At 40.6% G+C, this 21,638-nt stretch overlaps 1 protein-coding gene across 1 annotated transcript; it reads right to left on the minus strand.

The window, feature by feature from the left end:
- Window positions 1-70: 70 nt before the first annotated feature.
- Window positions 71-21,626, minus strand: LOC132957355 (espin-like protein). Its single transcript, XM_061030562.1, has 11 exons — window positions 20,845-21,626; window positions 19,208-19,398; window positions 17,074-17,260; window positions 16,802-16,984; window positions 16,555-16,692; window positions 7,992-8,156; window positions 7,750-7,879; window positions 7,470-7,636; window positions 5,466-5,630; window positions 2,929-3,884; window positions 71-1,251 (listed from the first exon to the last, which is right to left on the minus strand). Exons 1-11 carry the CDS (start codon window positions 21,136-21,138, stop codon window positions 714-716), a joined length of 3,114 nt encoding a protein of 1,037 aa, XP_060886545.1. The 5' UTR covers window positions 21,139-21,626; the 3' UTR covers window positions 71-713.
- Between the last annotated feature and the right edge of the window lie 12 nt (window positions 21,627-21,638).

Here is a 21,638-nt window from a genome sequence, read left to right on the forward strand (position 1 = left end):
TAGTAACTCAGCTATGATAAACAACAAGCTTTTTGTCTGTGTAGTGGTTTGTTTTTGAGATTTGATTGTAAAAAGGGGGCCTTCAAAAGGTGAGAGCTGGCAGAAGAAGTTAAAAATAAAAAGGTCATACACACAATAATGGAAAAGAGTCATCAGTGTATTCGTTTATTTCATAGTAATGCCAGTACATTTCTCACCAGATCATGTTATGGGCATGTTAGGGACATTTTCAATGATTTGTTTTTCTTATCAAATAAAAAATCCTAATCTCAAAATGAATATGTTTACTCAGAAATAAACACACACTTACAACTTAGGCACTCCTCTTTTTTTGTCATGGAGTTGATGAGTATGGTTTGAAATTAATTTGACAACTGAGTTTGAGCAGAAGTACCAAAATATTCAGTAAAAATGTAATAATACAATAAATTTTCTGAACATCTTTTAAAAATGAGCATTTTAGTGCAAACTTCTGATTCTAATAAAACAGTATAAAAATAAGAAAATCACAATTCAAATCAAGCAATATCTGATAAATGAAGTAAACAAGGCGTACAACCTGGCAAAGCATTCTGTGTTAGTTTCAGAACTTGATAGTTAAAAAACAAACAATATAATTCAAACAGCGTTTGGGGTTAGGGTGCGATACCTGGCCCTCGTTTGATCAAACTACAAACCATACAAAAAATATCAAAAAAAGACGTCACAAGCAACTACTCAATATCAAAATCAAAAATCTCGGCCTCTTTTTCCTTCCAAAAAGCAAAACTGCGGTCGATGTATTTACAAATCTCCTCATTGCTAAAACTAGAAATGTCCGTTCCACTGTGGAGCATCCCCTCATCGGGTGTGGGTGTCTGCACAATGACTTTAGGGACCTGTCTAACCTCTGGGAGGATATGTTTCACAACTTCTGCATTGCTTTCAGACTGACTCACAGTGTTTCCAAAGAACTTCACTTTGATGTCCTCAAAGCCATCATTCCACTCACGGTTCCCGGCCTCGATGTCCTGCATGACGGCCTTGTGGAAGTCCCTGACCAGCTCCCAGGGAAAGCTCCCCACGTGATCGAACACCTCGAAACACAGCAGGTGCCTCATCTTGCGTTCGTCCACAGGAAGCTCCAGCTCAAGGATGTGAAAGTAGCCCAGCATGAAGAGATCCAGGGTCAGATTGTCGTACTCCACTGGGACTCCATCCAAACGAGGCAGGAACTGCTCAGGGGAGTAGAGGGCCTGCTGCCTGTGGAGTCTGCAGATAACAATGAATGGTTATTCAAGCTTTATCAACGCTTGTTTGCACTAAAGCATATAAACACTACACTTTGGAATTATTCCCATGCTGAAGTATTGTGTAATATGTTGCCTTTTTCTTAACTTTGTTGTCCGATTTCATTTCTGATGAGTGAAGGATTGATCACCTTTGTTCTAATACTACAGAAATCATTTAAAGAAAAACTGTTTTATTTTCCAATCTGTATCATGGATATTCAGTAAATACGTACAGGTAATCAAACTGAACCAATCTTAAGTTTAGGACTTTAAAGCTGCATTGATTTCATTTTTTCCACTTGGGGCAGACCATCTCCTCAGCAGCTAAAAACCTGATTAGGCTCGCAAAATTGTTCCCAAGTGATTGCCTAATTACACATCCAGCAGACACAGTGTAACATTGGCATTCACCTAACACACCTGTGCAGATTAAGGTCTTTAAAAGAGGACCAAGTCAATCCTGGTTGATCCCAGTCATTATATGTTCACGGAGTTGAAGATGTTTTCATCTGGCAGCAGATACAGCCTGCCAGCATGCAGGACCAAGAGACTTAAGAACGTATTTGTTCTAGGTTCCCTTGGCTTTTGTTAAGATCTAATTGTGCATCTTTTTATGCCTTTATTTTAGAGAAAGGACAGTGGACAGATAGACAGTGGAAATGAGGGAGAAAGAGAGAGTGGGGAATGACATGCAGGGAAGGAGCCACGGGTCGGATTCGAAACAGGGTCGCACGCTTGGAGGACTACAGCCTCCATACATGAGGTGCTCGCGCTAACAACTATGCTACCTGCACACCTGCTATTGGCTTTTAGTATAGGCCTGTGTCCTTTGTATTGACCCTATTAGTCTGTGCATATTTCCCTCTGTCTCAGTTTACGATATAATGTTGTACTTTAAAGGAAGAATGTGCAAATTTGTATCCATAAATAAAGCAGAAATCAAGTATATCCTATCTGAGTCATGACTGTTTACAATGAGTGTGAAGTGTCCGTCCCACTGGCTGTGTTGTTGAATAAAAGCTGTTGAAGTCAAGGACTAGAGAAAATAATAATAACATAGCCTACTCACTGCTCAGTTGAATGTCAAGTAGGCCTAGGCGTTTTTCAGATTACTGTTATTCTGTGACAATTAACGTGCAATGTGAAGCTTTAAGTTAACCAGAGTGAGCTAACATTAGCCTGCTAACACAACAATGCAGACCACAGGCAATTGCAGCTCGAGCCAAGTACAATTTTGTCCGCCGCTTGAGCTGAATGGTGTTTAATTATGGTGTGCTCCAATTTAGAAATCCTTCATGGAACCGAGGAGATAGGGGTTGTAGGTGTGTCACTCGGGGAGAGCGGAGGCTTTGCTATGGCGCAGGTGTCGCCAAACAGCAGTTTGTTTTGGTTTCATGCTGGTGCTCAAGGGGGACATCTACTGGATCAAAAAGTTGCATGTTCTTCCTTTACGGGTCAAATTGCTGAAGACTGATTACAGCTCTCACAGTATGCAGCAGTCAGCAGGTTTAATCATCAATGCCTCAACATGCTGCATGTTAAATATGAATTTAAGACCAATGAAGGGTCTTCCAGAATCAATGTATCACAAAACGTAGTATACTTTTGGGTTGTTTTTGACAAATGAAAGTACCATTACAAGAGTTTGTGGCCTTACCTGCGTATCTGTCTGGACGGGACACTGGAGATCATGCTCCTCCAGTTCCCCAGCATCTTGTTGACAGCACTCCTCTGCTTGAAGAAATGACCCAATGAGCTGTTCATCATCTTTGACTGGGCGCTCTCCTCGCTGCCACGGCGAACCGACTCAGGTTTGTTGCCTGTCCCAGAGTTTCCACCGCTCGTCTTCCTCTCTGCTGCATCCTTGCTCTTCAGTGTCACAGTGTAGGCAGATTTCTTCCAGTGGCCTAAAAACAGCACAACAATCCGCTCCTTTCTAAGACTGGTGGTCTCTTGGACATCTGCCACATGTTCATCATAATCAATGCCGGAGTCACTGTTCTGATCTGTTTCTTGGGCAGGACTCAGGACTTTGGGTTGTTTGTCTGACTCTGTGGCCTCAAGTTCCAGGGAAGGACTCAACACGACAGCCTCCTTTGGCTCTGATGAAGGGGAGTTCAGTGACTCAAAATTAGACTTCAGAGTCCTTACTGAGACTCCGAACTGATGGATTTCATCCTCTATCCTCTCTCTGCGTCCCCTGGTTGAGTTCTGTCTCTCTGGCGTCTGAGAGAACACAGTGATCAGGTCGGTGTTGGGCATCTTGCAGTAGGGCTGGTCTGTCAGGTTGGTCATGAGCAGAGACATGCTCTTCACAATGCCTGAGATTCGACCACACCACACGGGAAGAGGAACGTGACTTTTGAAGTTTCTGAACTGTGTGTTGACGGTGATGTTCACTATGGGTGCTGGCAGGATGTGTCTGAGCTCCTCGGCCAGACGAGCCAGCTCCAGCTCGTAGCCTTCACAGTTCCTCTGCATGGAGACGTTGGCAATCTGCTGCTCCAGATAGATGAGGTCATCCTCGGCCAGCAGCTCACCGGAAGGCCCCAGGATGGCATTGTGGGCTTGGGAGTACCTCCAGGTGACTTTGGCATATCTGTTCCCATTTTCCTGTGAGCGAGGAGTGGGCACAAATAAATGCAGATTGACATATAAACAGTATTTTTATTTTTATTTTAAATGTCTGTGGCATGAGAGGAGTAATGAGTTAAGAGTAATGATACAGTAAAACTGCGATCCAAACCTCAGAAATATGACTTGACTGGAAATGTGTTACGTGTTTAGATTTTGGTTAGATGCAATTTAAAGTCAAAGATGATGGAATAGATTCACAAAATAAGACCATAATTTAAATATTGCTCACTGTGGTCTGGTTAGGCAGTAATTTGAATTTAAGAGGCTGTAACTCACTTTTCAAGGACGGCAAACAATTCATCAATTTTCAAAAGTGTTACTTTCCTGTCCATCAATGTATCTTTTTATTTACTCATCTTCTTTCTCAAGTAGGTCTTCAAGAAAAAGATCTAAATGACTAAATTAAAAATGTTACTGAATAAAAGTGAAGAGAAAATGGACCATAAACATGCCTTGTTTTCTGTCAGAAGGTAAGATGTGTCATAGAGTCAGACCCAACAATTTAAACCTGCCATCGGGCGAATGGTGAAGCAAGGAGAAACTACTCCTCAAATTAACATGAACACACCTTTCCTTTGAGTGGATAACAAGTCAAATTTAAACAGATCCTTCCAACAGTGGCTGAAATATTCAATGCATGATAACTGGACAGACCTCAAGTCACAGTGACCATGACCTTTGACTACCAAAATCTTATCAGTCCACCCTTGAATACAAGAAAAACAATTTTGATATTTCTTTCAGGCCTTTTGAAATATTGTGTTCATAAGAATGGGGTGTGCGTAGCGTGTTTCTCCAAGACATTATGATGTCACAGGGAAGTGGAACTTTGTGAAAAAATAGTCATTACTTCATAATTTTGTCTAATTAAACACTTTTCAGAAATTGTGTCATAATTAGCATGTCATTGTGTTGTTATTTTTTAAGACATACTGTACACCTGACAGCCAACTTCTAATGACTTTATCCTTCACAACGAGTGGAAATCAGATAGATTTTTTTCAGGGGATCCTTTGGTATTGGTTAAGTAGAATGGGAAAGTGGGATGGAAAGACAACCCAAAGTGATAACACATCCTGCATTAGCTGTCAGGATCATCAGGAATAACTATGGAAGCCCCGTAGCCAGCATACATCCATACTTTTTTATTTTACTCTGTGTTCCTGTCATAACAGCAATATCTGTTTCTGTCTTCTGGAGATCTTGATCAATATTTTTGGATAGCAACGCTGGTTTTTCTGCTATAATGAGTTAATTTCTCAAGATCTCAGAAAATGACTGAAATTGACCTTGTTATCACCTGAAAACCAGCACGCACTTTATTAAAGATACCTTGTGTTTATTTATAATCTGTAACAATGTAAAGTCATCATGTAAACACCCTCCATTATCTCTGAATTTATATTTATTTTTATAAAGTAGTCCAGATGTATATTTTCTGTAATTCCCAGGCCAAGCTGTTCATGAACCTGAGCTACAACGATAATCACTGAAGATTTGTAAGATTTAGATTAATGTATAATCAAATATACTGTTTGATATTTGTAGAGACATTACCTTCCTCCTCTGATCCTCCTCGTCCAGCAGTCTGGCCTGCAGCTGTCTCACCATCACCTGCCTCTTCCACTCAGCGATAGGACGGCCTCTCTCATCATGAGTGGGCACCAGGTAGTCAATGTCCGACAGGTTGGCCTCCTCAGTGGGCAGGACCACCATCTTATTCTGCAAAGACACAGTAAAGTCATTGGTGGGCCATCAGGGCCAGCTAGGCCTTCTCTGCTGGCCTTTACACTATCAGATTCACAAACTGATGTTTTTCATGAATACAATATGATGTGTCAAGTTCCCATTAGGTTGATCTTATTGTCACAGCTACTCTCTCCCTCAGATGTGCTGCTTCCAGTGCAGCACATTCTAATTACAGCTTTTATCCAATCAGATTTAGCCTCTGTGTTGCCTTCAGAATTTCAAGTGAATCCCTCTTCAGTTTAAGCAAATGGGAACAATAGTGCGTTGTGATATTCTCTACCAATCAGCTTTTGAGTTTGACATGTTGGGTGTACTCTTTGACATTCCAGAGCCTTCTTGCGTTGTCTTGCCAAGCATGTCAGAATTTAGTGTGGCTTGATTGGTCAGTGAGCCAGGCTAACGTTTTTCAAAACTAGCTAGCTACACATTGTTGGACGAGAAGTTCAAGTGAAGGGATTGTTAAGACTTTGTTTTGGTAACGTTTAGATTTTTAAGCACTTTTTTTTTAAGCTAGCTAAAACACATGGCTGAAGGAGAAGAAAACTGGTTTAGTGACGGATTTATTGGCAAATCCTTTTTCGAGAAGGACGTTTCAAGAGAAGCTGGACATCATGAAGAAGGTTTTGTGCCCCACTTTCACTCCAGCAGCCATGAAATATACCCTAGACTACAGATTCAGAGCGTTGCAAATTGTGTTGCTGGGAATGCCTGATCGACTTGGCATTTGGAGCTACGCCCGGTTTGCAAATCGGACTTGCTTACCCAAGGCACGACAGGACACTTACAAGCACTGGTGCTCCTGAAAACTTTAGCAGAAACCTCAGTGGATCTACAATCAAATGAACCATAATGCAGGGAAACAGAGCTTTACAACAAGCTGATTGAATTCTTCAAGACAAAGAAAGAAGGACTTTGTCTTTGATTTACAAGCAGCTTTGTGTTATTTTATGTGTCTTTACTTCCTTTACCTCTTATTGTTAGTCATTATCAACAATTTGTTTATTTATTATATTTATTATGCATCTATGTCGCTGCTTATCTTATGTCTGCATTACTGTCAGTTTTTATGTCTATTTCACAGTGTTGTTGTATCATGTGTGTCATTACCTAGAAGCCTTACCAGGGACAAGGACTGCAAATTAGGTATGGCTAGAAGTCCTATATACATTGCATCGGTTGAACTTTAATGAGATGTAACAATGTCTAAATGTATTGTCCCTGACAAATAATCTGATAAATAAATAGATATAAAAACAATACATTTTTACTGTTCTATCATGCGTTTTATTCATGGTTAATGTTGTTGCTTCTGATGTTGATGATGTTTCATTGGCAAATCTGTGATTTGGGTTTTATGGCATGTTTGACCTTGTTTGAGGTCATGGACCAAATGTGATTGGTTGTTGTGAATATATTCTTGTTACCGTGGTAATGACATAATATTTTGGCTGCATGTGATGCCTGTTTGTGATGCAGCATCCTGTCATAAAGCAAAATAGTGACAGCACTTCATCCTTGATGGTTTCTAAATGTAGCATCTGCAGTAAGTGTACTTGTAGCCCTTGTAGATGTTTAGCCATGTGTTAGTTTTATTTCATTATGAAAATGACGTAACCCTAACCCTAATCACGTGTAATAACAATAACCTATAACTGTGTCATCATAATGAGGTTATTAGGGGGTGATTCAATTGCAGTGGGACAGCGCTGAAGGTCCAGGTGTAACATACACTTCCCACCACTGAGTTAAACTAAAGAAAGGAAACACTCACAAAGGAAGGAAGAACAGAATAAGGAGTCTTATTGCACGTACTGCTTGTCCGGTGAAGACTCCCGATAAGCTTGATTGTTTCAAAGAATTTATGGACTTCATGTCAACAAGAAGTTTTCTCTCTGCCAGGAGATTTGCATCCGGCGTCTTATCAGCTGGGATGGTTACCTTACTCACAGCGGCCTTGGGCTGATTGAAACCTTTAAGAACTGGAGGATAAATCAGAATCATGTTTTGCATTGAGCAGTTTGTTGCTTTGCTTTTCTTGAAGGGATTGTATTTGGTAATAAATTGTTGTTGTTTTTTTTTTGTTTTTTTTTACCAGATGTTGCGATGTGAACCTGTTCTATTCTGTTGATGCTTATTTTCTCTGTTTGGGCAGGTGAGGATAAAGGAGGTGCAGTCGGTGGCTGAGGGTATCTGGCCTGCGGGGACTCCTCACTCTCAGGTTGCTAATTTTGAAGAAAAAAAAAATGGAAAAAAAGACATGTCGAAGTTGTTTTGGGTTACAACCGCAAATTGTGCAAATGGAAAACATGATAAACAACTAATCACAGTGTTTACCTTTAAACTATCCATGGGTGGGTTGGAGCTGTAACCGTCCCTGCATGTGTCGCTCAGGCAGCCGTAGTAGTCCTCCCTCTTGTTCTGTAACAACACAGCCTGCTTCACCTTCAGCTCTTCCTCTGCTGGAGCAGTAAACGCAATGTTTTGATCCACACAGGCAGTCTGCAAACACATAAATCATAATCAAGTAAAATCAGATTTAAGACTTTTCAAGACAATTTACCCTGATAATAATAACTAATGGCCAAATGTAACAACACCAGCCTGCAGGTGACCAGAGTATGGGTTACTGACGTTTTATTTCTCTCATCAAATCTCCTACAGTATAAAATAAAATACTTTCGGGTTGGAAGTCAAAGACAAAAAAGTTGTGATTATTTAAGGGGGTAAAAATATTCCTTCAATGACGTAGAGAAACAGTTGATCTTGATGGAAACTAATATTGTCCGGTATAAAACTACACCTTGATAGATTTGTCTTACATTTTCTTCTATTGTTTAAAAAATGTCAGGTTCGGGGCACCGGTGGCCTAGTGGTTAGTTCACACAGGCAGGGTTTAAATCCAAACTGTGGCTCCTGTCCTGCATATTATTCCCCTCTCTCTCTCTCTCTCTCTCTCTCTCTCTCTCTCTCTCTCTCTTTACCTGATTTCCAACTCTATCCACTTCCTGTCTGTCTTATAAAGGCATCAAAAGCCCATAAATGAAAATAAAAATAAAAAAAGGTCAGGTACCAGAACGCTTTGTCTCCTTACATTTGAAGTGAAGTCAGTTTTTATTAATAAAGCTTAATCATAAGATAGGTTATCTCATTAGCTGGTTAGCTGTTTGCCGACACATAAACACATAAATCATTGTTTTCAAGTGGAACAAGATTAAGAAGATTTTGAGCAGGTGACTCAGGTGACCTCTGTACTCAAGTGTGTGCATGTGTTTTTTAAGTTTAAAAAAAATGCTTTTGAGGACAAAACCTTACAACGATAAACTAACAGTTTGGATTTTATTTGTACAGTGAGAGTAGAAATGTATTACACAACAAGCACAATGACAAAAAGGGAGTTATTATTTGTCATCAACAACTTGAATAACTAATGACAAACATTTATTTCATCAGCTACAGACCCATCATGAGTCTGTAACTCTTTGACAACATTAAGTTTGGATCCCCACACTGAAGAGCACCAGAGGGATACCTTTTATCACACCCATGCAGGACATCTGCTTTTGGACTGTCATATTTTATTGTTGAATAAAAAACACACACTGATTACGTCTAGCATTTCTAGCAAATACCTTTACCCGACAGTTTGTAGGTTTGGGTCATGTATATTGGGTTTAGCATATCCACAAAAGGAACAGGGACTTTGTTTCTTTTGAAAAATATGCATCATGTTTATAATACACTTTTAATTCTCAAAGAAGAGACTTGAATAAATAAGCAAGATAAAATAAGCAAGATAATATAGATAAAATAATGTTTAATGTTCGGGCAAACAGCAACAAAATTTAAAGCTAAAGTCTGGAGACATAAGAACTAAAGAAATGCATGGTATAGTAAGAACCTTGAATAATTGGCAGCCTTTCACGCCGCTCCAGGGAGGATGTAGCATGTATGGAAGCATTTACATCCCCTTTAATGAACCTGCGTTGTCCTAATGCACTCCATGCAGAATGCATATCAAATTCAGCTCTCCAAGGACATTATTAACAACCAAAACATCAAAGGCAGCACTAATATGCTTCTGCATGCTGTTGTGCTTTGTGTCCATGAGGTGGTCCTTGCCATTTCCTCTCACACGGCACTTTGATGTGGAACAGCACGAAATATGCTGTGACACTGCTCGGGTGGAGGAATAAACTTCCCCGAAGTTGTGCAATCCATAAATAGATAAACAACGGGGCTGGGAAAAGAGGAAAGGGGGGAACCAGATTCCTTTGCGACCCTTATTGTAACAGTTCAACGTCCTAAAAGCTATCATGAACCGGCCCTTGTGTGTGTGTGTTTGTGTGTGTGTTTAATTAGTCCCAGTGGCCTGAGAGCATTTGGTTTTCATCAGCACCCCATCACGATTGCCACGCAAATATAGATAGCCTAGCCCTGTTTTGGCCTGGATCCACTCTCCCTCTATCAAAGACCACAAAGAGCCCGATCACTACAGATTAGGAGCCAAGAGTTAAGAAACAGCTACTCTCATTGTCGGACATGCAGCACCAGTAATCTGTGGTCCCTGTGGGTCGAGCCATGAGAGGGTTGAAGTATTTCAGAACACCATGTGTATTTAAAAAACATGTCTTGTAATTCTGCACACTGAAATCCATCATTAAAACAACCTGTTTCCATGTGAAACCTTCACGTTCTGGGTGATAAATTGCAATGTGGAATGTATACAGCGGGTGTACATTATACACAGAACACTATAGTGTAAATACATGTCCACTCACATGTTAAAATACTCTCAGGTTTCCTGCATGGAGGTAAATGCTTCAGAGGCAAACAACAGACCGACACAATGTTTTTGCCAACACTTACAGCTCTTTACATTCACAGTAGCTAAACAAGTGTTAAGCAAAAGTGTTATTCCTCTACCTAATACTGTAACATTTAGACAACATACTGGAGCAAAAAAACAATTTTCAGCAACACAGAAGGTTTTAAAAAAGGAAATAAAGTATGTGCAATTTGCAAAAATCAACAATGACAACATATATTAAGGTCATGAGCAGGGAATATTAGTCATGCCTAACCGTAAGAGGCCACAACTGATCAGAAAACAGCTAAAACACTGCCAAAACATCTGCCAACTAGGGCCTGTTAACAGAACAAAGCTTTCCTTTCATTTCACAAAATTATTACTCAGCCCCTCCAATCACTTATAAAAAAAAACACTTAAAAACAAAGTTCTCAAGCAGAAAAAGGATTAAATACAAGCACACGCAGCACACAAACCATAAATAATAGAGGAAATGATCAATAATCCAGCATTAAAACGTACTAACCTCGACCTTAAGCTATTCTCCCAGTGCTGACTGGTAGGACTTCACTGTTCAGAGACACTGCAGAGGCTTCGGCTCATGCACACAGGTATCCAGGGCGGTCGCTCCGTGTTGTGGATGTGATACTATCTTAAGATCACCAACCACTTGTTTGACACCAACATCAGCATCCCTGCCAGTGGCCAAGGGCCGCCAGGCAATAAACAATAAACTCTGATCGGAGAATGCTGTTAATAATTAAGGGAAAGGATAGGATGGCCGGTAATGTCACTAATGCATGGACAAACCAATGGCCACGCTGTTGCACGAAGGGAGGTATCAGCGGAAGACTTGTCAAAGCAGCTGGAAAACAGACATTTTATCCATGCGCGTTCAGGCGATTTTTCCACTTGGGACAATTGAATGAGCTTATTCATCAGGTGTTTTCTATTGTGAGGGTGGGGGTCAAATGAGTGAGTACTGACTGTGGAAACACAATGTGATACCATAAGCTTCAGTAGATATGTTTGACGGTTCAGTGGAAAAAGCTGACAACAACAAAATGAGCGTTGTGACAAAGTGTGGCCACATTTTTTAAAGAGTTTATGGCCAAAATGTTGAACTAACTTCCATTTGAATACAATCTCTGTGTCATTAAAACAAATGCATTCCAGCTTCTTAGCTGGAAAGGCAATCTGAAATTGAAAAACAACAACAAAAATAATCCATTTAGGGTCTATTTTTAATCAGCCCATAATTCTTCACAATTTAATCTAAAATCTGTTCATCAACAGTCCTTAATCCAAAAGCTGTCAAATGTTTTGGACGGTAATTCATTAGAAAATCAACTCATAACTCTGAGGAGTTTCTGACTGTTAATCTGATAAAGTTAATCAGACCACTAACAAGAGGTTCAATTATTTCTGTTAAGTTATTCCACATGCCTGTCACAGATGCTTTTGGGTCAGTTTCTGCCAAAGTTATTCTTACCATGCAGACCTCTAACTACCAACTGGTTCACAGTGAGACGTATTTACGCCTGCATAATGTGAGAAAAATATGTGACGTGGTAACAATAATCAATACTGCTATAATGATGAAGAAGTACATACACATAACCTGTGTTTGAAACACATTCTCAAGAATCTAAAATAAGCCTTTTTACATCACAAAATTGGCCCCACTTAATCTGAGAGTAGCTGATAGCTTCTGTGGTGCGTTTATTGTGAATGCTCATTTTAAAAAAAAAAAGGAATTTGCTATTTATTTAGCAAATTCTAAATATGTTCGGCTGTTCTTGAGAGCTCTAATCAGTATAGAAACCATCTTAAAATCATTGTTATCAAACAAATTATCGTCATTACTATCATCATCATCAATAATATAAAAACCAACGTCACCATCATTAAGGTCGTAGGTATTCATGAAAGAGCTTTCACCTGTCTTGTATTGTTCCTCTTCCCCCTGGATGTGTCCTTAACAATTCATTACTTTAATAAAAATCACTGGGAGACATGGCTACATGCCAAGCTATATCTTGCTGTTGGCTTTTTATTATACAAGAAATGACATCACAAGGCAATGATAACAGCTAAAGCTTACCAATTATTATTGCAGATTAACCAAATCTGTTGGCTGAATGTTTATCAATGGTACTAAAACAAAGTTCAGAAAGCTTTGATGTCATCGTATGACATAATTATTACACTGTCTCAAACAAAAAATGTCATCCATCCATCGATCCATTTTCTTCCACTTATCCAAATTCAGGTTGCGGTGGTAGCAGGCGAAGTAAGTTAACCCACACTTCCCTCTGCCAAGCAATGTTTTCCAGCTCCTCCTAAGGGGTTTTCTTGGCGTTCCCAGGCCAGATGAGATATATAATCCCTCCAGTGAACTCTGGGTCTACCCCGGGGTCTCCTCCCAGTTGGACGTACCTGGAAAACGTCAAAAGGTAGGCGTCCAGGAGGCATCCTAATCACATGCCCAAACCACCTTAACTGGCTCAATGTTGACAGCAAAATGTCTGAGCTCCTCAACCTATCTGTTAGGCTGAGCCCAGCGTCCCTCCAGATGAAAATCATTTTGGCTGCTGGAATCCGTGATTTTATTCTTTGGGTATCTGTGATTTTATTATTTTGGCACTACCTTTAACTCATTACCATAGGTGGTCATAAACTATGGGTTCATTCAAAGATCATCCAGTAAATAAGAGCTTTGTCTTCAGGCTCAGCTACCTCTTCACCAGAACGGTTCCATACAACACCCCCATTACTGCAGATGCAGAGCCAATCCACCTGCCAATCTCACAGTACATCCTACCCTCATTCATGAACAAGACCTTGAGATACTAAAAGTCCTTCACTTGGAGCAAGAACTCACTCCCCATCCAGAGGGAACAATCCACTGTTTTCCAACAGAGAACCATGGCCTTGGACTTGGAGGTACTGATCCTGATCTTGGCTGCTTTGCACTCGGCTGTAGACCAGCCCAATGCCTGCTGGAGGTCCAAGCATGAGGAAGCCAAGAGAACCACATCATCTGCAAAAAGCAGAGATGAGCTTTCGAGGTCCGAAAGCTCGACTTCCGATCACCGGGGAAAACTTCAACACAGCAGCGCTCAGTCAGGGGCTCTTGAGCATCCCCACACCCACCTGGCGCCTCTTACCCTGGGAAACTCCAGAAACTACTCCTATCCAGGAGTTTGGTCCCAGAACCAATGCTGTGCTTTGAGTTGAGCCCAACTATATATAGCTCCTTTCTCGCCAGAGAGGTGACGTTCTACGTCCCGAGAACCACTCTGTGCTGCTGGTCTGCTTTGACCCCCATGCCTCTCCCTGTGGGTGGAGAGCCTTTAGGGCAGCGGCTCCCTGTTGTTCTTTCGGGGCAGGTGCTTTATGACACCAGGAGTACTGTTTTTGTCCACAGGAGCCGCCAAAATCAACAAGAAACAAAAGCTCCTGACAGCTGTTTTCAATCATTAATCAATTATCAATACAGCAATTTGATTTCTCTTACACAATGTTAAAGTGAAATATGTTTAGGGAGAGAGTACTACATGTTTTGGGATATACTATAGATGGTAAAATAGACCCCCCTTCTTCTACGATGAACCCAGACATCGTAACACTGTAACAGATCAATAGAACAGAAGTGAAACAGGATTGAGGGCTTCAAAAAAAGGTCTTAATATCTGACATTACAAAGGACATCAAAAGTCCATTAGATGCTCATGTTGTCAGTCAAATATTTTTATATCAGATGCAAAAAGCTACTAAATCATGTTTATCATAGCAATGCACAAAAGCGGACACTCTGACCACATCCTAAACAGCATAATAATGAATTAGACAACAGTATGTCTTCCCTCTCTAAGTAATCTAAAAATACTGTTCTCAAAAAAGTGTCCTTGGCCTGATCTCTGTGAATGGAGAGCAAAAGCCCCAAATGTGAGTGAAGTAAACCTCACAACACAATGTTTATTTGATCGCAGCTGTTCCTGAGAAGCGAGATGAGGAAGTGCGGTTGACAGAGCTGAGCGAGTCTGACCTCGTTGTGAGCGATCCAAACATGCGGAGAGGCCAAATGTACTGCTCTCTCTCTCTTTGGTCAACATCCCGACCCATTTAGGTCACTGCTCGGAAATGAGATGATCTGAGTGACACTCAAGAACCGATGAATTCTGTGATCTACCCAGCACTTTACGAACCTGAAACACCCTAGAAATGTAATTAAAGTCTAACTTCACAATATATTTAAGAAGCAATAAATAATCTGCCCTATAAATATGATGCTGATTTGAATCAATCAACTGCTGTTTCAGGTTCTCTATCAGGTGACCTCTTTGTTCACATCAAGCCTCAGATTGCATGTTCAAAAGAAAGATGATACATCATTCTGTCTAATACCCACATCATACAGTATCCAGAGGTGACAATCATAGCACTTCCAAGTCCCTGGAAAAAACATGACACACAATCAAACGTGTGTTTGAAGCCAGTGACATCCTGCTCTCCAAGTCCGCAGAGGGATAGAGTTGCTGGTTCCAGGCATCAGAATGGTGAAAACGCTGAAACTTAAGCTTGTGGATCTCATAACGTACTCAGCCCCCTGGCCCTCCACCTGAGCCGCTGGAGAGGGGTAACTGATAGGCCCTTAGCTGGCGCGAGCTCCGGCTGCGTTGGACGTCGCAGCAGCCCTGGCGCTAATTAGCTCTCCATTGTTCATGGGGAGGATTATCTCTGAAGGGAGAGCTCTGCAGCAATGCCTCGCTGGCTCCCTATGATCATCCTCTTCATGTATGAGTGCTGCTCTTCTCTGCTAACTTATTTATGGCGTCTATTGGCTGACAGCTTTCGTTACTCTGTGTACATCGCTGTGTAGTCTGCGCTATAGGCGGCGAGTGAAGTGTGAAAAGGGAGAAAAAATGACAGGCTGCATGAGGACTTTAAGGTTAAACAAGTCCGCTGACAGAGTGGTCCCCATGGGCTCTTTCAGTTAGAAGTGTTTTCTCTGACCTTTTTCAAATCAGCTCCACTAAGCTCAAATGTCCGTGTCAGTATGAAATGTAATCCTCTGAGGTAAACAAAATATACAAGGCAAACTTACAATTCATTTGTGCTAAATGCAAGTTAGTTTTGACCTCATTGACCTATGACTTGTACAGGCAGCGTCAGCACAAACAAAGGTGTAAACACTGAAATATTCATCACGTCACATAAGGGAGTGCCGTGCCTCTGAACAAAACTAAAGAGCTAATCTCAGAGAGTCCTCAGCAGCAAACTGAGAACCAAAATCTCCTCCAGCACTCACGGCATCAGTACCTGTACTGCCTTATTAAAACACAAAGGCTGTCATCCTCCACTCTCTGAGACCTCTTAAACTGAGAGCAAAGCAATCAGGCTGAGTGGAAGACAACAGTGCTGGAGAACAACAGGCCTGACCTGCATAAAATACATGTCACAAATTAAGAAATGACTCAGCGAGGTTCCAAGACCTTCCAGATGTTTGCTGTTGACCGTACTCCCTGAATTAGCTTTGATTTTCATGCCAGAGTCAACAGCTGGGCAGTGCTGACACAAAGGGAGTTTTGATCACATGACTAATTACAGTTGACTTAAAAAGGCGTTTCTAATATTTTGTGTGTTAGAAAGCAACTTTAGAAGAAAAGACTTAAGTCTGAGCTGGAGTATTGTCTTGATTAAGAGTTTAAAGGTGATAAAATAGTGGAATCAATGGTTGTTGGCCTTATACTTTAATCTCGGGGCCATGTGGTAGGGTAGGTAGCATCGGCATTGTCACTACCTAGCTGGCATCGACACAGCCTGGGTCTGTTGAAGGTGACAGTGCTAATTGATTGTGGCGGTAACTTAGGGCCACAGGGGTAGGTTATGTGACTTAAACTATTTGCATAGTCACATCATTTAAGGGATGTCTTCACTTATTCTTTCAATGGGAGGGCATAGGTACCTTGTGTTTAATTCAAATAATGTACTTTGCATTTTAATGTCTTATTCTCCTTAATGTTGCCTTTCTAAATAAAAAAAACTTCCTAAATTGGTAAAGAAAAAAAAAAGTAGAGAGCTTACATTTTCCTCCATGACAGAGATACAGAGATATCTGGCACATTCATGGTGTCCATTATAAGCTGCCAACTGTGCTGCTGTTAACCCATCAATATCCTGCTCTGAAGGGTTTGCCTGATTGGCCAACAGGATTTTACAGCACTAAGAGAAGGAAGAAGAAAAAGAAAACAATATATCTTTATAACTGGAGTATAATGAGAGAAAACTTGGAGTATGACAAAAGAAAATAAGAGAAAATGTTCCATCTCACCTCCAGCTCTCCATTCTCTGCTGCATCATGAAGTGGGGTCCCTCCCCAGTAATCCTTGATGACCTTTGATCCCATGTGAAGCAGCGTCTCCAAGATGCAATAGTGCCCTCTGCTGGCAGCAAAGTGCAGAGCAGTTGCTCCTTCTCTGTCTTGGCAGGACAGGCTGATATCAGTAGAGGTCGCCTATGTGGGTTTTAAGGAAAAAGAATCAAAGTTGTGAAGAAAAACTAAATAAAATATATTCAGGAAACCTTTGTTGTGCTTCTACTGACCAGCCAAATCACCACAGCTTGGTGGCCCATGTGAGCAGCAGCATGCAGGCAGGTCATGCCATCGTGGGCCCTCAGGTGAACATCAGCCCGGCAGTCACTCACAAGGTACTCTACTACATGAAGGTGACCCTCCTGGCAGGCTAGGTAGAGTGGGGTAGCACCAAGTCCAGTCTGATGGTTCACACACCTAAATTCCAACAAACATAAACAAGAGGTCGGGGATTTAAGAGTGTCAGCTAATAAATACTTTAAATAAATTCAAAATGAGTTGCAGAGCTGATGTAAAAAATATATATATATCTCAGATAAAACACACTTATTTGATCAAGGGTTTGGCCAGTTTACAATTCAACTTACACAACATTAACAGAATAGAATGTATTGATTTGCCATTTTACATGTACAACAGAATGTGGTTTCTAAATTCTTTCAAAATGCCAAATGTGTTCTTTTTATTACTATTATTATAATTATTCTTTAGAGTTATATAGAGTTTTAGAGCAGCAGACATAACTACATAGTATTGAGACAGGAAACAGTTGAATTCCCTCTGCAGTCCTTAGTTTTTTTTAATGAATATTAACAACTAAGTTTAATGTTTGGAAAGTGTGCACACAGGATTAGTTAATAACGTATCAGAAAAAGACTGGAGAATGAAACAGTAAGACAAAAATTAAGTCCTCCACATAAACTTTCCTTAGATCCCTGAAATGCAACCCTTTGAGCCTTCAGTGATCACTGAGGCTTTACAAGTTTGTGTTGTTTAGAAGTAAATCAAGAAGAATTTACTAAGCTTTTAAAAAGTCTACATCAGCAGCAAGTCACAGTTAGAGCAAGTTTTTTTTATTAATGGAAACACATGGTAGTTAAGTAATAAAATAACTTATATGCATGGAAATACCAACCAAAAAATCAAAACAAATAAAAGCACCTTACAGTGTCACAGGTGGAATAAAATTGGGATGCAGTTACACTGTGAACAATAATTACTGTTAGCAGTATTACAGAGTCCCTTTGCACCTTCAGGAAAAAGCTAAAGAGCCAGCTCTGTCATGAACACCTCCTCACTTAATGATATTGATGACGATATTAAGAATTGTTTTGATACTGATTAGAACTCTCAAGAACCGATGTCGATGATGTTGTTGGTGCTATGCCTCTGTGCACTGCCTGTCAGCACCTGTGTGTCCGATGAGACTTGAAGCTGTTTGTTAGCGACATTGTTTCCTCCTCTCTAGATCCTTGCTTGTGTTGTTCTTCCTCTCTGATGTACGTTGCTTTGGATAAAAGTGTCTGCTAAATGAATTGTAGAATGGTTCAACATTAAGAAGTTGTTTGTTAATCTCAGGGAATTTAAACCTCACAAGACCTTCTGAAAATTATACTAAAAGTATCATTAACACACAGGGACTACACTTTCTTATTCTTGTGAACTTCTTTGTTTTTAATGGACTTTTTTGTTTTTCTTTGAAATTACAAGTACATTGACAAGTTAGTAGAAAAGTTTCTTTTACTTTTGGATAATCAGAATAAATATTGAACATATTATTATGAAACTAATGTACCAAAAATATTTTGTATGCCTTCTCTATTGTTACTAAAAGTACATCAAACAAGGTAAAAAATAGAGGAAGTAGTAGTGTGATTATATAGGATATACTTTATAAACCGGCATCACATCTTTGTTTCTTTAAGACTGGTTCACACACCTCAGTGCTGCATTTACATTAATAATCTCACTGATCTTGAACCACAACGCTGACATGTGACTGACAGCGTCTACTAGACATGTATTATTCACAGGTCACTGATGGTCACATGTGATGGTCTGACCCTGCCATGTGTCATGTACATTACAGTCATACTCTTCTCCTGTAACCGGGGGATGAAGCAAGAGGAAGGACAATTAAGTAATTACTCACTAAGTGCTGCTGTCTCAGGTTTAGGAGGTAGAAGGTATTAATGGGAGGGGGGAACACGTCACATATGTGTCTCTGTACGATTGTAGCTCTAATGCCATATGCCAATGCCGTGGCACTGCTTTATTCAAATTCTTTGAAATTGAAATCTGAACCACAAAAAAAAAATCATCATTCATGTTTCATAGATTAGTTAGACATAACAGCAAACCCACCCAGGTGTCTGTTGAACAAGCAGTTTTAAACAGGTGAGGTCCCCATAGGCTGCAGCATAATGAGCAGGTACAGCTCCACAGTTTGTCTCCACCTCTGTGTCTCCTCCAACAGAAAGGAGCCACTCAATGACCCCCACACAACCAAACCGGGCTGCGAGGTGGAGCGCTCTGGCACCAGCAGCGTCTCTATCCTGGAAACAATCACAAAGCTCAGAGTTAAATGGACTTTGATACGATTAATGCTTCTTTACTGTATTTAAGAACTTTTGCTTTCCAAGACAAGGAGGTAAGGCTGCAGTAAATATACTAATCAGTACCGCAAATTAAGAAAGGTGAGGTTTTCCCTCACAGTACACTCTCCTAATGAAATCACTGTTGCTACTGTAGCTAGACGATTAAAGACAACCCTCCAATGGTAACACAATGGTACAGAGAACAGCCTCTCTGCCACACTAAAGGGAAACAATACTTTTATTTCATCTATTTGGCAACCTTAGAATTTCATTTTATAGAAAAACAGATTGAATGGAATTATTACTTCTTTTCTCATGCTTATTTTTTTATTAAAAGTGTTCCTACCCTCCTTTTTTTTTTACAAAATCTAGTGGCATTGTTCTGTAGATCTCTCTTTTCACGTGTTACAGTAGTTTTGAAACATATTGTATGTTGTGAAATGTTCCATGCTGAGTCTTGATCTAGGTGCTGTCCTGTCATCATTTCCTTGTTTTGTCTTGTTTGTTTTTTGTTGTTGTTGTTTTGTGTTGTTTTGTTGTTGTTGTTGTTGAAAATTACACTTTGAAAATTAATAAGATTATCTTATATTTAAGAGAAAACTAAATTATTTAAGAAACCTTGGAAGGACTATCAGGTAGGTCTTATTATAAACCATCTGTACGACTCTACAATCATTTATCTGCTGATTATTTGTGTGATTCATTGATAGATTTTTGTCCCAGAGGCCAAAGTCATGTCGTCAAACTGGGCCTTTTGCCAAAGTAACATTCAAGAACCTTAAGACTCTTAATGTAGAAATTTATATGATACACAATACATACATAACCATAAATATTGACATCTAATATGATATGTAGATATAATTAAATAGATGACAAAGATAAGCAGGATATTCTCACATTTAACAAGCTCTGACAAACAAATGACTTTTCTCCTACTTTTAAAAAGACAACTTTTATTCAAGAGTTATCAAAGAAGGTTGATATGTTCTTTTGATTGATTAATCCCAACAGCTCTACTGTAGGTATAATTTAGAGATCTCTAAAAACAGTAAGTGAGCTACACTTGACTCCATACTAATAGCTGAGATCAACTGGCGCTCCCCTCATGCATGGACATAATTACACTTGCCACATAATGGATACTTAGTAAGTCAACACCATGTGATGTAATCAGCTGGTAATACTTCTGGAAAGGTAGCGTACTATATCTTTTACTACTGCAGTGATGTAACCTCACTATGGGATCAGTTAGACAGCCACCAGAAGTCATCTCCTGATTTTAGACTCAGGCACAACTGAGTCTGCAGAGCTGGACATGTGGCATTACTCTCAGGCATTTGAGCTCTGTTGCATGTTTCCTTCCTCTTTTGTGTTAAGACTGTTCTCTTTGGAAAGGCTTACCTCTATATTGCAGCCTCCTTGATCCACCAGCCACTGCAGCTCCCGGATGTGGCCGGTAGCTGCTGCATCATGTGCTGGTGTGGCTCTGTTTGAGGCCCGGATGTCAGGTGCCAGACCCAGCTCTCCCACCAGGAACTGCAGGCACTCCAGGCGTCCACATCTTGCAGCGTGGTGCACAGGACCTGCACCTTGAGCATCGGTGATGGCCTGGGAGAGGTAACCGGAAGATGCAAGCTCCTTCAGGAGTGCAACATCCCCAGCTCGAGCTGCCTGGATGGCCCGGTGAAGCACCATCGCCTGGCTGCTATGAGTAGGTTATGGCACACAAAACAAACTCCCTGGAGCGCTTCACATCCAAGCAGGCTTTCATCTCTTTCTAATGCTCCACTCTCATATAATAACCAAAAATTCATGCCTCCTCTCGAGCCAGGAAAGTGACACCTGAGCAGCAGCCAGCTGGCCAGCATGGCTGTTAGGGAGAGAGGAGGGGGTCAGAGCCGGCGAGATAGAAAGGTAATGAAAGACGGGTGTAAGCGCTCCACTCGTGGCCTCCTGCTCTCCTTTGTGTGGCAGTGACCATATGCTGGCACACGCACTAGTGCTTCACTGGAGATGGGGGAGCTGAGGCAGCACGGAAACTTAAGTAATGGGAGAAGTCAGAGCCAAGGCATGGTGGATTACAATGAGTGTTATTTTTTTTACAACTGTTAAACAAATTCCTCTCAATGTGGATGATTTAACATCTGATAAATCTGCAACAACGTAATTGTGACAGAAGACTTGAAAGTAGATTC

The sequence above is a fragment of the Labrus mixtus genome, chromosome 3 (assembly GCF_963584025.1).
Source record: "Labrus mixtus chromosome 3, fLabMix1.1, whole genome shotgun sequence".
Taxonomy (NCBI): Eukaryota; Metazoa; Chordata; class Actinopteri; order Labriformes; family Labridae; genus Labrus; species Labrus mixtus.

What these genes read in the sequence shown, in the direction of transcription:
- LOC132957355 (XM_061030562.1), bottom strand. Translation starts at nt 21,138, where the DNA reads ATGGTGCTTCACCGGGCCATCCAGGCAGCTCGAGCTGGGGATGTTGCA. An exon ending in CTTGTTCAACAGACACCTGG is followed by an intron (nt 17,261 to 19,207) that starts GTGGGTTTGCTG and finishes GTTGGAATTTAG; the next exon opens with GTGTGTGAACCATCAGACTG. An exon ending in GGTTCACATCGCAACATCTG is followed by an intron (nt 7,637 to 7,749) that starts GTAAAAAAAAAC and finishes TTTATCCTCCAG; the next exon opens with TTCTTAAAGGTTTCAATCAG.